The following is a 13,500-nucleotide window of genomic DNA, read 5'->3' as shown; positions in this document are numbered from 1 at the left end:
AGCAGTGTAGGCAAAGATCCTAGGGTAAAATGGGGCACAGTGGTTTCAGGGAAAAGGAAGGCCAGTTTGGGCAGAGAACATGGTAGGAAAGGAGGCAAGGGAGGAAGCCAGTGCTAGTCCTCAGAGCCCTGTAGGTAGAATTTCCTTTTTAAAGTAAATGGTAACTTTAATTAATGTATGTTTTGTAACTGAAGTGTAATTGACATACATTATGTTAGTTTCAAGTATACAATACAGTGATTCAACATTATATACGTTACAAAGAGATAAGGATAAGGCCTTAGTCCTTATCCTAAGAGCAATGGGAAACCAAGGGATGATTTAGGTGGGAAACATACATGGGAATTACACCCAGTGCTTCCACAGGGTAAAGGATAGGCTGCTATAGGAGCATCAGGGAATTAACTAAAATCTAAACTCTGTGTGTGTGTGTGTGTGTGTGTGTGTGTGTGTGTGTGTGTGTGTATGAAGAATAGGGAGGTTAGGGCTGGGGAATGCATCCAAATCGGCTTTCTGGAAGAAGGATATCAGAGATGAATTTTTGAAGGGTGACTATGACCTAGCGAGACCATGGTGCAAGGTGGAGGGAATAAGGGAAGGAGGGAGAGAGAATGCTGCTCAGTGAGTGGGAAGTGAGGGAGAAGGGCTATAAGAACAGGCCAAGAAGAGAAAAGGCAACAGAGTTAGGCAGGGACCTGATGATGAACGCCTCACAGGTCATGGTGGACTCGGGGTTTTATCCTGATGGCAGCAGAGAACCCAATGACACAGTCACAGATCTTCAGCAGAAGAATGATGATTGGAAAGGATACTAGCAGCCGAATTGAAAGTGGGTTGGAAGAATGCAGAGTTGGAGAGGAGAGAACCCTGTGCCTACCTTAGCAGCCCCAGGGGAAACAAGGTGCTGCATCTGCGGTGAGCAGCCACCGTGAGGATGGAGAAGAGAGGATGACTTTAGGACACATTGAAAAGGTTCAAGTGTGAGGGCTTTGTCACTAACGGGATGTGTGGGAGTGATTTCTACTCTCCCCATAGAGCAGTCTGAACAAAATGGATTCTTCTGCTGTGCTGAGTCTTGCTTTATGACCTGATACACGATCAGTTGCGAAAACGTTCCATGCATCCTTGAGAAGAAGAATGTTCACCAACTGTTGGACACAGGGTTCCCTGATAGGTTCATTCAATTACACTTGTAAATTATGCATTTCAATCTATTCCTTTATTAATATTTTTGTCTGTTTATCATTTATGACAGAAAGTTGTTAAAATCTCCCACCATCAAGGTGGATTTGCCAACTTCTCTTAATATTTTTGTTAATTTTTGTTTCATATATTTTGAGACTGTGAGCCTACGTAATTAACTATACACAAGTTTAAAGTTTTTATATCTTTCTGTTGAATTATTCTACTTGTCATTATGCAGTGATCCCTTTTACCCTTGATCACTCTTTTTGCCTTAGACCTACTTTCTATGATATTAATACAGCCATACCAACTTTTAATTTTTGTTAAGATTGGTCTGGTATCTATTTTTCATCCTTTTGCTTTTAACCTTTCTGTGTCCTTTTAAACACGTCTCTTATAATCCAGGTGTAGGTGGAATTTTTAAAAATCCATTAGCAAGGGGCCTGGGTGCCTCAGTTGGTTAAGGGTCTGACTCTTGATTTTGGTTCAGATCATGATCTCGCAGTTTGTGAGATCAAGCCCCACATTGGACTCTGCACTGACAGCTCAGAGCCTGCTTGGGATACTTTCTTTCCCTCTCTCTCTCTCTCTCTGTTCCTCCCCAACTCATGCTTGCTCACTCGCTCGCGCTCTCTCTCTCTCTGTCTCTGAAAATAAATAAACTTAAAAAAATACAGTAGCTAGTAAATTTAGGCCACTTACATTGTGAATATAAATATATTTGGATTTACATCTGCTACCTAATTTTGAGTACTACTTTTGATTTTCTATTCCTTTTCTAGATTCTTTGGGATAAGTACAGATTTTCTTTTTACCTCATTTCCCTTATTCTTACCAGTTAGAATCACTGCATTTGATTTCTTTTCTTTTAGTGATCACTCTTTTTTCTATTTTTATTTTTTTAATTAAAAAAAATTTAATGGTTGTTAATTATTTCTGAGAGAGAGAAAGTGTGAAAGCAGGGGAGAGGCAGAGAGAGAGGAAGATATAGAATCTGAAGCAGATATACAATCTGATGCTGGGCTTGAACTCACAAACTGTGATATCATGACCTGAGTTGAAGTCAGAAGCCTAACCAATTGACCCATTGAGATGTTCCTATATTTTTTAAGTTTATTTATTTATGTTGAGAGAGAGAGAAGGGAGGGAGAGCATAAGTGGGAGAGGGCTAAAGAGAGAGGAAGAAAGAGAATCCCAAGCAGATTCCATGCTGTCAGCACAGAGCCTACAGTGGGACTCAAACTCATGAACTGTGAGATCATGACCTAAGCTAATATCAAGAGTCAGATGTTTAACCGACAGAGCCACCCAGGTGCTCCTTTTTCATAGTTACTCTTAATATTTAACATGCATATCTGACTCAATAAAATGTAAGGGTTAATTAATATTAACTAAGGGTTAATGCTTCTGGGTAATGCCATTGATGGAAACAGGGAGCAAGAACTTAGAGCCTATTTAGAACCAAAGGTGACACCTATTTTACATATGCTTGGTCAGAGGACACTTACCCAATCATCATCTTGACAGACGCCTACATATCTACCTTTGGGAGCATTATACATTTGGTAGAATGTTTGTAGAATATTCTTTTTCATGGGTATTCTGCATTACTTGAACAGTGACCGGGGTTACAAATTAAAAACACACACACACACACACACATCAATATGTGCCTTTCCTTGATCTTTAGAACCCTAAATTTTCCCTGTTAGTTTAGTTTCCAGGGCCAAACTGAACATGCATGTCTCCTAAACAGTGGACTTGGTAGAGGTCACTTCAACAACTCTTGATGAGCTGAGAACTGAGTCTGAAATGGTAACTTGGATTCTCTCCTACATAACCATAGCTTACCTTTACCTCCTTCATCCTCTCTGCTATGTTTGTGGCTTAAATGATGGGAGAAAGAGCTTAGCTAATTTCTTCTAAATACGAGAGGGAATGAAAAAATTACATTTTCATACCAACTGGAAATTTATTTTAAAATAAGCATCCAGTGGCAGGTGACCCAGACCACACCAAGCTTCAACTAGTTCAACATAGCCAGTTACTCATATCTCCTATAGATCAGATCACATTTTTCTACTTTCCCAGTGCTGTTAGGACAACTGTGAAGGATTACTAACCCTTCAGACAACTCTGTGAGGTAGAAAGGATAGGCATTATTAGAGGGAACATCTCAGAAGGAGTGAATGAGTCGCCTAGGTTCCTGGAGTCGATGCGAGCATAGCTGGGTCTGAACAGAGCTGCTCACCATCCCAGACCGAGACGTGGCTGTTGTCAGCATGCGTGGATGTCTATCATCCTGTGCATGTGTCAGAGTTCAGGTCCTCTTCCAGTGGCTGCAGCTGACAAAATATAGCCAGCCTTATCATATTCTAATAAGCTTCGTGTTGTCCTTACTTGGGTGTTGCTGATAAGTCAAGAGAATCTTCTGCCTTTCCCCTAAATCTCACCAGTGCCCCAAATCTCAAAGGGCTGGGTTTAGCACACAGCGGTGACAGGGAGTCCACTCGACTTGATTTTTTTCACGTCCCCAACAAATATACACAGATAACCCCCATCCCTGACAGCCAAGGTAAAGAGAAGAGTAACAAGAAGCAGAATTTATAAATTTCCATTATGCTTAATGCCTGATTTCATGTACTTAATGGATTCATTTATTAGAGCAATTTGTGAAAATCCCCAAAGGCCCACAAAGTCTGTTCCTTAATGGTTTTATCAGGTCATAGACTTCTTTTATCCCTATCTTCTAATGAATCCTGAATAGGCAAGGAAATCAGGACTAACTACTGCTTCAAAGGTAGGTAAATTGTAAATAGAGCCCAAAAAATAAAGGCTTTCTTTGCCTCTGGGGTTTTTCAGCAACAAAAATAGATTTTTATCTTTTGTACATTTCACCTGATTCATAGATCCCACTGCCCCAGACTGTCAGCTTCAGGTTGACTAGAGGCTTATTTTTAGGAGTTAACATGCCCCCTCTGAGGTTTCCAGATATGGATGTGAACCACAGGGTCATGGGAGCAATCTGAGGTTAGTACAGCCACTCCCATTACTTCCGTCTTCCGGGGGCGGGGGGGGGGCAGGCAAAGAGCAGAATTGTGGCTTTATAACCACAGATGGCATTGGGATGGGGAGGAAGGGACACCCGAGGGCCTGCTGGTCTCTGGCCGAGGTGGCTAATCTGGGGAGAGCTCCGCAGCAGTGAAGTCCAGGCTGTGTGGCTTATACATACATGAGCACGTGAGCACGGGGCCAACCCTTGGCCAGGGATGCTACCTCTACCTTCAGAAGCCTTCTGCTGTACCTGTTCTCCGTCATCCCAAAGGGATGGGAACATGAATGCAAACAGATACAGCCAAATCCACACCCAATACGTAGACAACAACTTAATGGAACCTCCCTGCCGGTGCTGGATCTAGAAAAGAGACCATCCTTCACATGCACTTGATGCACAGTCAGGGGCGCATGTGGACCTCCACTTGAGGAAACCCAGAACAATAAGAAACAAAAGCCCATCCACCAAAGATGGACAACATGAATGGCTATTTGTATAGTTAAATGGTGAATATATATCCACCAGTATACAATTATTTTCTCCTGTACCAAATTAAGTATACAACTTAGTGAGTGCTTGGGAAAGCAAAGGAACAAAAAATAGTTTTTCTCTCTTAGCGGTGCTTGAAGGAATGGGGAACTGATCACTGTTACATGTCAACGGAGAGGTGACGGGTCAAGATGTCAAAGGTGGAAAGAGCTTAAGTGCTTTATGTCAGAAGGGGATCCAGAAGCGAATGGGATGAGAGGGAGGTTGAGAAGCTGGGTGAAGAAGGGCTGAGCAGAAAGACAGACAGAGAGACATGAGAGAGAGAGAGAGAGAGAGAGAGAGAGAGGTAGGCCCAGACACGTAGAAGCTTGTGGATGAATAAGAAGTGGTTGGAAGAGAGAGTGTGGATTTGGGAAGGAAACACAATGTGTCAAGCAAGATAAAATTTGCAGATGTAGATAACATTTTCAGTCTGTCACTGTATTACGTGAAAAGATCTGGACAGAGTTTCGCCACATGTGAAGGAGATATTTGAGATGGCCTTACTTTAAACATAGTTTATACACTGTATGTAAAATTCCCTTTGGGGGTACTCAGAGGGACTGCAAACCATGGCTGGAAGTGGGGACAGTGAGTGGCTCACGTGACTACAGACTGGAAGACACATACTACAGACATTAAAATGCCTCGAGCAAAAGAGACAATTAGATGCTTCCAGCACAAACTGTAATTCTGAAGTCACCAGGACAAATTATTCAAACTGTTGCCTCAATTTATAATGGAATTGCTTTCTTCTATGAGGTTGCTCTGGGGATGGATGGATGGATGGACAGACGGACGGATGGATGAATGGGTGGATGGACGAATGGTTACTGCAGGGGATGTGGGAGGCTGGCAGGCCTTCCGTGAAGTTCACGGTGCTCCCTAACACCAAGTGATGCAGGGTCTCCTGGGAAGTGACAAGATGCCTGGAGTCCCACTTCAAGATTGACAGAGACCAAAGTGGACGGTGTTGGTGGTGAAAGCCAACCTCTGGGTCACAAATGAGTAACATAACCAATAATGCGCTCATGGGGGCAGATGTATGTGCCAAACCATGGGGGAAAATCCCTCTTCTGGCAATGATACTGCAATATTGGTAAAATCACTTCACCTTTTCCTGGTGTTAAGGGCAAGTGATGGCTTTGTTTCAACGCACCCCTTGTGAGGACTCAGACAGGCCATTGAACAGCCGTAAGCTCTGGTATCATGTTAGAAAACAATGGGATAATATGAATGTCTGTCTCAAAGAGCAATAACGATGGTTACATGAGTTAACTTACAGCCCAGATTACAAGTTAATGTTAATGATGGTGATCACTGCTATTACGAGGCCGCCTGATAATCAGTGTGTGTAATCAGGACCTACTCACACTTGTAAGGAAGCTCTTGCACTAGTTCCCCAGCACTTTTTTGCTTCTTCCTTGTGTATCCTCAGAGTCACCAGTGCTTTGTTCTCCTAAATGAAGGGGCAAGAAGATGTCTTAAAATTCTGTTTATTAGTTTGACAAAAAACTTAAAATTTTTTAATTTTATTTTTGAGAGGGAAAGAGACAGAGCACGAGCAGAGGAAGGGCAGAGAGAGAGGGAGACAGAGAGTCTGGAACAGGTTCCAGGCTCTGAGCTGTCAGCACAGAGCCCTACGGGGGCTCAAACTCACAAACTGTCAGATCATGACCTGAGCTGAAATCAGACACTCAACAGACTGAGCCACCCAGGCGCCCCTATTAGTTTGGCTTTTTAAAACTTAGATTTGTGCCACTGATACTATAAACCTCTCCATAGTGGGTGTATACAATCTTAGAGGCTTATCACATGCGATATGATGGCTTCTGGGTCACAGTAAGTATGCCTCATTAGAATGACACTGGCTTTTGTACAAGGGCCCGACCCACCTTCTCTGTGGGACATGAGGATGCGTGGAAAACTGGGGAAGCAGGCAATGACTGACAGACCCTTCCCAATGATCTGTCTCAGAAAAGTTCCTTTGGGACAGTGTTTGCCCTTTAAAACCCCACGTAACACCCCCAAGTGTCTGTTCCCCCGTTCTGGGTATGTTCCCACCAGCACATCCAGGATTTCCCGTCACACGTTAACCCTCAGCTCTCTCTCTCGTGGGCGGTCTGAAAGCCCTCCGTGCCTTTTCCTCCAGGTCCTAACCGGCCGTGCCGTCTGAGCTATCTGCCTGCACGCGGCGGGCGGTGTCCAGCCAGAGCACTGGGAGGAGGAGAGCAAAACCTCAGTGCCGGCCTCTCGGCTTCTGTGGGTTTCAGCCAGAGCCCAGGTGTTATTTTAGTACAACTTCAGTGTTTAATTTGAGGATGTCTGTGGATCAGAAGGAGGGACCAAAACATTATTTTTTTTTCCCCCTTCGGCCAAATGATTAAATTTGAAGTTCTAAAAAATGCATGGCTTGGTCCAAAGCCGTGGCCAATTGGGAAGTTAGACATGTCCTGAAGATCCCTCCCATGCCTGCGACCTTTCTTCCTTAACCGTTGCCCACCGCACAGGCCCGTCTGCTGTGGGCATCGCCTGGGCAGGTTGTGGTTTGATGCCCGAGCAGGAGCCCCGAGCCCCGAGGCTCTCCTTCAGCACTTTTGCTGGAGAGACATTCTACAGGGTTGTCTAATTTCTTGCAGCCTTGAGAGCACACCCGAGGAGCAGCCGCTGAGCCATGGCTGAAGGGGAAATCACAACCTTCATGGCCCTGACGGAGAAGTTCAACCTGCCTCCGGGGAATTACAAGAAGCCCAAACTCCTCTACTGTAGCAACGGGGGCCACTTCCTGAGGATCCTTCCTGATGGCACAGTGGATGGGACAAGGGACAGGAGCGACCAGCACAGTAAGCCACCATCTCTGGTGTAGCCCTGAACCTTTCTGGTGTCTTCCTGAGTCAAGGGTGTCAGAAGAGAGGGTATCTGGGTACAGGGGCCCCTTCCTCCAAGGTCCTGCTCAGGTAGCACACACTCAAGAGGCAGGGTGACCTAAGTGTGCACAGGGTCTAGGTGTGGAAAATAAGGAGCTGTAAGAGCTACAGCCTGCCTAAAGGGGTCCTGTTTCAAGATTATAAAAGGACTGTCTGTTGACCTAACACAACTGCTTTGAGATCAAATATGGCTGCCAGTGTCGGGCTATCCGGGGGTTTCTGTAATTCAGTGAAGAAAGGCCTGGCGCCCAAAGCTGGTTAGGGCCCTGCCTGCTCTACAATAGGAAGGCCCACAGGGGGCCAGGGGCAGTCAACCCAAGCCCAGACACTGGCTCCGATTCGTGGGAAAGGACTCTCCAGCTTATGTTTCCACTGAGCTTGATTTGTGAGATCCTAGTTCATAATCACAGTCTTACACATCATAAATTATGCAGCTTTCGCTCTGTGGGTCACGCAGATGGGGTTGTGGTAACCAGGAGAGGTAAAGTCATTCGCCAGACCTTATAGAAACTGGAGGGCGGGAGGCGCTGGAGCCAAACGCTGAATATCTCTTCTGGGCTTTCCTGCCAGCTTAGCTCTCAGATGGTGCTGATGAATGGGGGTATGGCTTTAGAGAAAAGAGTCTTCCTGACTCTCTAAGAACAAAAATCTCTCCCTTCTGCGTTAGTACTCCCTGCAGTGGTGTGGATGTTTGCTAGGAGGCACCTGCATCCTGCTGTGATGTTAACGGGGATCCCCCGTGCACCCCTGAACATTAGCTGTTGTAGAGAAGCCAGAATCAGCCCTAGCTCCTGCTGAGAGGGTCAGGGAGCTAATGGGTAAAACACACTATGAATCAAGAGAAGAAAAGCAGAGAGGAAAACAGGAGGTGCATCATCACAGCCCAGGTAGAAAGTGAGGTTCTGTGGAAGTAGGTTCAAAATGGAATGCAAAACATTGGCTTTGATGTGATGGTTTCTACACCAGAGAACCTTCATTATTCATGTGATACGCACCAATGGTTGCAGGCTGTAAGCACAGATGACCACCTCAGTGGTGCTCAGGCTACTCTCAGAGGCCAAGGTCATGGGGTTGGAAGCCAGCATTTATGGACCAAAAGGCATGTCTCTTCCTTTCCGCCCACCAGGCAGACCCTAGAGATACAGAGCAAGAAGGCTTATGTTGAGGCTTGCACCCACTGGTTTAGATTTTGGAGGGGTTTTGTTTTGGTGGTTTGTCTTCAAAGAGGACTAGTGAATGCCTTCTATTTGATGAAAACTAGGTACCAGAGTGAAAAAAGACTCTACTCAGGATGTAAAACATGTGTATAAGTAACATTTACTGCAAACAAATGGACTTATATTGAAGTCCATTGTGTGAGGCAAGCTATATAATTCATGTGTTCTGCTCCACACAACACAAGGGAAAGAAGCTTTAATTCCTCTGGGTTTTTTTTTTTAGGTTTATTTATTTATTTTGAGAGAGAGCACACCCAAGTTGGGGAAAGGCAGATAGAGAGAGAGAGAGAGAGGGAGAGAGAGAGAGAGAGAGAGAGAGAGAGAGAGAGAGAGAGAGAGAGAGAGAGAGAGAGAGAATCACAAGCAGGCTCTGCACAGTCTACATGGAGCCCGATATGGGGCTTGAACCCATGCACCATGAGATCATGACCTGAGCAGAAATCAAGAGTCGGGCGCTTAACCTACTGAGCCACCCAGACTCCCCATAATGCCTCTGGGGTTTTAAATGTTTCTGATAAATCTTACCCATTTTCTGAACCAATGGGGATGGTCTCTGGTGCAAAGAATCCCAAGGAAAAGACAACCATGATGATGTGTTCCTCAGGGTTAGGCTGGCTTTTCTGGGAAATCTTGAATTCTGAGAAAACAAGACACAATAATTAGGACTTTCAAGTACTGGGATTTTAGTACAAATGGCATGCGACTTCACTGTTGTCATCTGTCCTTAGCATTAAGGACTGCACTCTGGGTATGTAACATGGGGACAACTTCTGAATGTGCTGTGAGTTCAGCTGCCTGACCTGCGATGTCAGGAACCCTTGGAATGCAGCATAAGAAAGTGGGAGGCGTGTGTGCGGAGGACTACGTCCAAGCAGTGCTGGGTCGACTCTGCCAAGTGAACCCGGGCTAGTTACGTAAGCTTTCTGGCCTCCCTTTTCTCACTTGTAAAATAAGAATAATATTACTTGACTCACAGGTTTCTTGGGAGGATGAAATGAGATAATCTAGGGAAAGTGGCTGGCAAAGTGTGTGGTTTAGGGTGACAGCTCGGCACACAGCGGTCACTATTGCTGCTGCTGTAATCACCATCATCAAGACTTCCAGATACTCAGCCCAGCATGTGGAAATACAGTGTAATATCTGAGGACCTTCCCTTCATCGCTTCTATCACATTGTGTCCCAGGAAGGCCAATGGTCTACATTCAGGTTTTGATTCAGGGCCTCTCTGGCAACATGCAGAGCTGTGTTAGCCTATTTGTTTACTCTAGAACTCAGAACAAGAACTGAGGAAGACAGAACTCAGAGTACAGGGGGTGAGTAAGCAGAAATTCATCCCTGTACCTGTCAATGCCTGGAGAACGGGATAATCCACGTACTCTTTGCAGATTTAGGGGACCCTAGATTTAGAGTCGGAAAGCATGGATTCATAGTGCCACACTGTCAGGAGCAGCACTAAACAATGACCATTCTCCATTTTGCATAAAGTGCTCTGCAAAATAAATGTCGGATTCTCAACCCAAGGACCCTTCCAATCATCCTCTCTTATCTAGAAATTTAGAGGTCTCCAGTGTTCCCAATTGTCTAATCTTGGGGAGAGCACTGTGACTCAGCTTCCTCACCCATGGAATGGGAATACTATCACTTTCGTGTGTGTCTGACAAGGCTGAGAAGTCCTGCAGCCACAGGACTCCCGGGCATGGATGCACCCGCTGGGTGTGGTTCTGTCGCCCCCTACTGCCCAGTGGCGGTACTGCCACAGCCCATCTGCATGCCAAGGGTTATTCTGAATCAGGATCAATCTGGACAGGCAGGGTTGGACAGGATGGGATGACCCTAGCTAAATGATTAGCACAGATACTCCCTGATCATTAGTTTGAACATGACTAGAGACTGTGGTCACAGGTATAGAGCAACACTCTAAGACTTCCACCAGAAAGAATATTTCTAAAAATTTTTTTAAACATTTTAATTTATTTTTGAGAGACAGAGAGACAGATCATGAGCAGGGGAGGGGCAGAGAAAGAGGGACACACAGAATTGGAAGCAGGCTCCAGACTCTGAGCTGTCAGCACAGAGCCCAATGCGGGGCTTGAACCCATGAATCCAGGAGATCATGACCTAAGCCAAAGTTGGATGCTCAACTGACTGAGCCACCCAGGTGCCCCCCAGAAAGAATATTTCTAAAAGCCAATCATATACTGAAATAAATCTACATAAACCATACAAAATAGAACTCTATGCCTTCCAGCTCTACAAGGCAAAAATAACTCTTTTCATTGCTTCTCTATGTCCACAGTCAGTAGATCTGCCCTGGGAAAAATTGGAATGTTTCCAAAACGTATGTTCTTCCTACCTCCAGGAGAGTAACTTTCCAAGTAGCTAACACAAAGCCTTTCTAGGAGTGGTATAAACCTACAGTGGAAGCTTGTGCACAGACCAGTGTAAGGGCCAGTATAAGGGAGCTCTGAGTAATCAGTCCCTACTGGTGGGAATCTCTGGCCCATAGAGAAGATGCTCTTGGTTTGTCACCTAACAGCTCGTCAAATCACGGCCGTAGGCAATCATCACTACAGGCTGTGATCGTCTGTTACACCTTCATTCTAGGAAAGCCAGGCAAAACCAGAAAAAAGCTGCAGACCATGAGACAAGGCAAGGGACATCAAGTTGTAAGGGGATCCATGGTGACTCTCAATGATTTCCTGTGGCAGATGAGTAGCAGGTGGTGTCACCATGAGGGGGAGGACCCTGGAAGGAACAGGCACAGGGAAGGACCATTTCCATTTCAGACACAGGGCGTTTGAGGAGTGCCTTGTGTACCACGCGTACCTCCTTGTAGCTCTAAGTCCACATTCATTTGTGTGATTACTGAATGGTTTTCTCCCGCACTGCGCTCCTTGAGGATGGAGACTGTCCCTTACAGCTCAATTTTTTTAAATGTTTTTTATTTATTTTTGAGACACAGAGACAGCACAAGCAGGGGAGGAGAGGGGCAGAGTGAGATGGAGACAAAGAATCTGAAGCAGGCTCCATGCTCCTAGCTAGCTGTTAGCACAGAACCTGACGTGGGGCTCAAACCCACGAACCGTGAGATCATGACCTGAGCCAAAGTCGAATGCCCAACCAACTGAGCCACCTGGGCACCCCTCAACACGGCAATTTTGCATCTAGTACCTTGACTGGCATTTGGTATAATGCCCAACAAATCTTAATTTGATGAGTGAATGCATTGTATTGGTGGCAGATAAATTCAAATTCAACAATATATTCAATAAATATCTATCAAGTTCCTGATATACATCAGGCATTATGTTAGATTCTTTTTTAAAAAAGTTTTTTACATTTATTTATTTTTGAGAGACAGAGAAAGAGCACAAATGGGGGAGAAATAGAGAGAGAGAGGGAGACACAGAACCCCAAAGAGGACTCAGGGTCTGAGCTGTCAGCACAAAACCTGATGCGGGCTCGAACTCACAAACCGTGAGATCATGACCTGAGGTGAAGTTGGACCCTTAACCAACTGAGCCACCCAGGCGCCCTGCATTGTGTTAGATTCTTACATTTCCGCCTAACCCACAAAGTTATGAACTGTCATCACCCTGTAAACACTGAGTTAACAGGACCTGTGACCAACTGGTAACTGGGAAGGGTGGCGCAGATCCATAGCTTCTTTTCCAAGACTGGGGCTCTTTCCATGAACCACTACGCCTGTGACATCAATACTGGGCTGGTGGTTTCACCCTACAAACTGATCAAATAAACACAGTGCATTCGCACAGCCTGGCATGTGGATCAGATAGGTGTAGATGCAGGTCCCTGTCTACTAGCTCCTTGTCACTGTGGGGAAGTTACTTCCCCATATGCCTCAGTTTCCTCATTCTGAAAACAAAAATGACAACAGTTCCCATGTCACAGAAAAGTAGGAAGCTAAAAACTGTTATGCACACCCCCAGGCACACAGTAGGTACTCAAAAAATGTTATTTATCATATCATCCTCATCACCCCTAGGTTTATGTGACTGTCCTCCTGGCTTACTTGACCTTACCAATCTTCGTATCAGTATCACTGGGACTCTCTAGGTTGGGAGCTCTCAAGGGCTGGCATGTAGGAAAAATGTGCCCAGTGCCTGGTCCGGCAAGCCCTGCCCTGTCTAACTTCTCCGGCAGAGTGCACTGTCTTGGGCAAAGCCAGGACGGCTCCATGTTTGATTCTGCTCTTTCTGCTGGAGTTTCCTCTCAGGCGGAGGGGGACGTGACTTGTTCCTTGATGGGACAGTAACTGGAGAACAAGCTCATGAGCACCCCCAGTCTGCAGCCTGCTCTGTGACCGACGCCCCCTGGGCTGCCCAGCACACAGGACGGCCGTGTGGGGAGGATTACTGGCAGTGCTCACCGCACAGATGGAAATGTTCCTGAGCAAAGTGTGTGCCAATCAAATATTTATAAATCAAACCACATCCTAAAGGCGCTAAGGGAGTTCACTGGTCAAGGGAATCCTACATTGTGCCCTTTATAAAGGGCAGACTCCTCATTGGTGCCATCCCTCCCACCTCCTTGTCCTGGGGCCATCCAGACTTCCAGTTTCTAGGTT

General features: G+C 45.5%; 1 protein-coding gene and 1 long non-coding RNA gene across 7 annotated transcripts in view; one reads left to right on the top strand and one right to left on the bottom strand.

Annotated features, from left to right (window-relative positions):
• The window catches only part of FGF1 (fibroblast growth factor 1), a 102,080-nt gene that overhangs the window by 73,278 nt on the left and 15,302 nt on the right, over positions 1-13,500 (top strand). For all 6 annotated transcript variants that reach the window (XM_029942146.1, XM_029942145.1, XM_029942148.1 and 3 more), the window contains one exon: positions 7,408-7,611. In XM_029942146.1, the coding sequence (XP_029798006.1) occupies positions 7,443-7,611 (169 nt within the window). In that variant the 5' untranslated portion in view covers positions 7,408-7,442. The remainder of the gene's footprint in view (positions 1-7,407; positions 7,612-13,500) is intronic.
• The window catches only part of LOC115294334, a 59,100-nt gene continuing 51,700 nt past the window's right edge, over positions 6,101-13,500 (bottom strand). The window contains exons 2-4 of the long non-coding RNA XR_003909819.1: positions 9,438-9,549; positions 8,691-8,828; positions 6,101-6,227 (exon numbers count right to left, since the gene is read on the bottom strand). This is a non-coding gene — a long non-coding RNA (uncharacterized LOC115294334). The remainder of the gene's footprint in view (positions 6,228-8,690; positions 8,829-9,437; positions 9,550-13,500) is intronic.

The sequence above is a fragment of the Suricata suricatta genome, chromosome 6 (assembly GCF_006229205.1).
Source record: "Suricata suricatta isolate VVHF042 chromosome 6, meerkat_22Aug2017_6uvM2_HiC, whole genome shotgun sequence".
In the NCBI taxonomy this organism is placed as follows: domain Eukaryota; kingdom Metazoa; phylum Chordata; class Mammalia; order Carnivora; family Herpestidae; genus Suricata; species Suricata suricatta.
The sequence above is the reverse complement of the archived record's forward strand: the minus strand, read 5'-3'. Positions and strand labels throughout refer to the sequence as shown.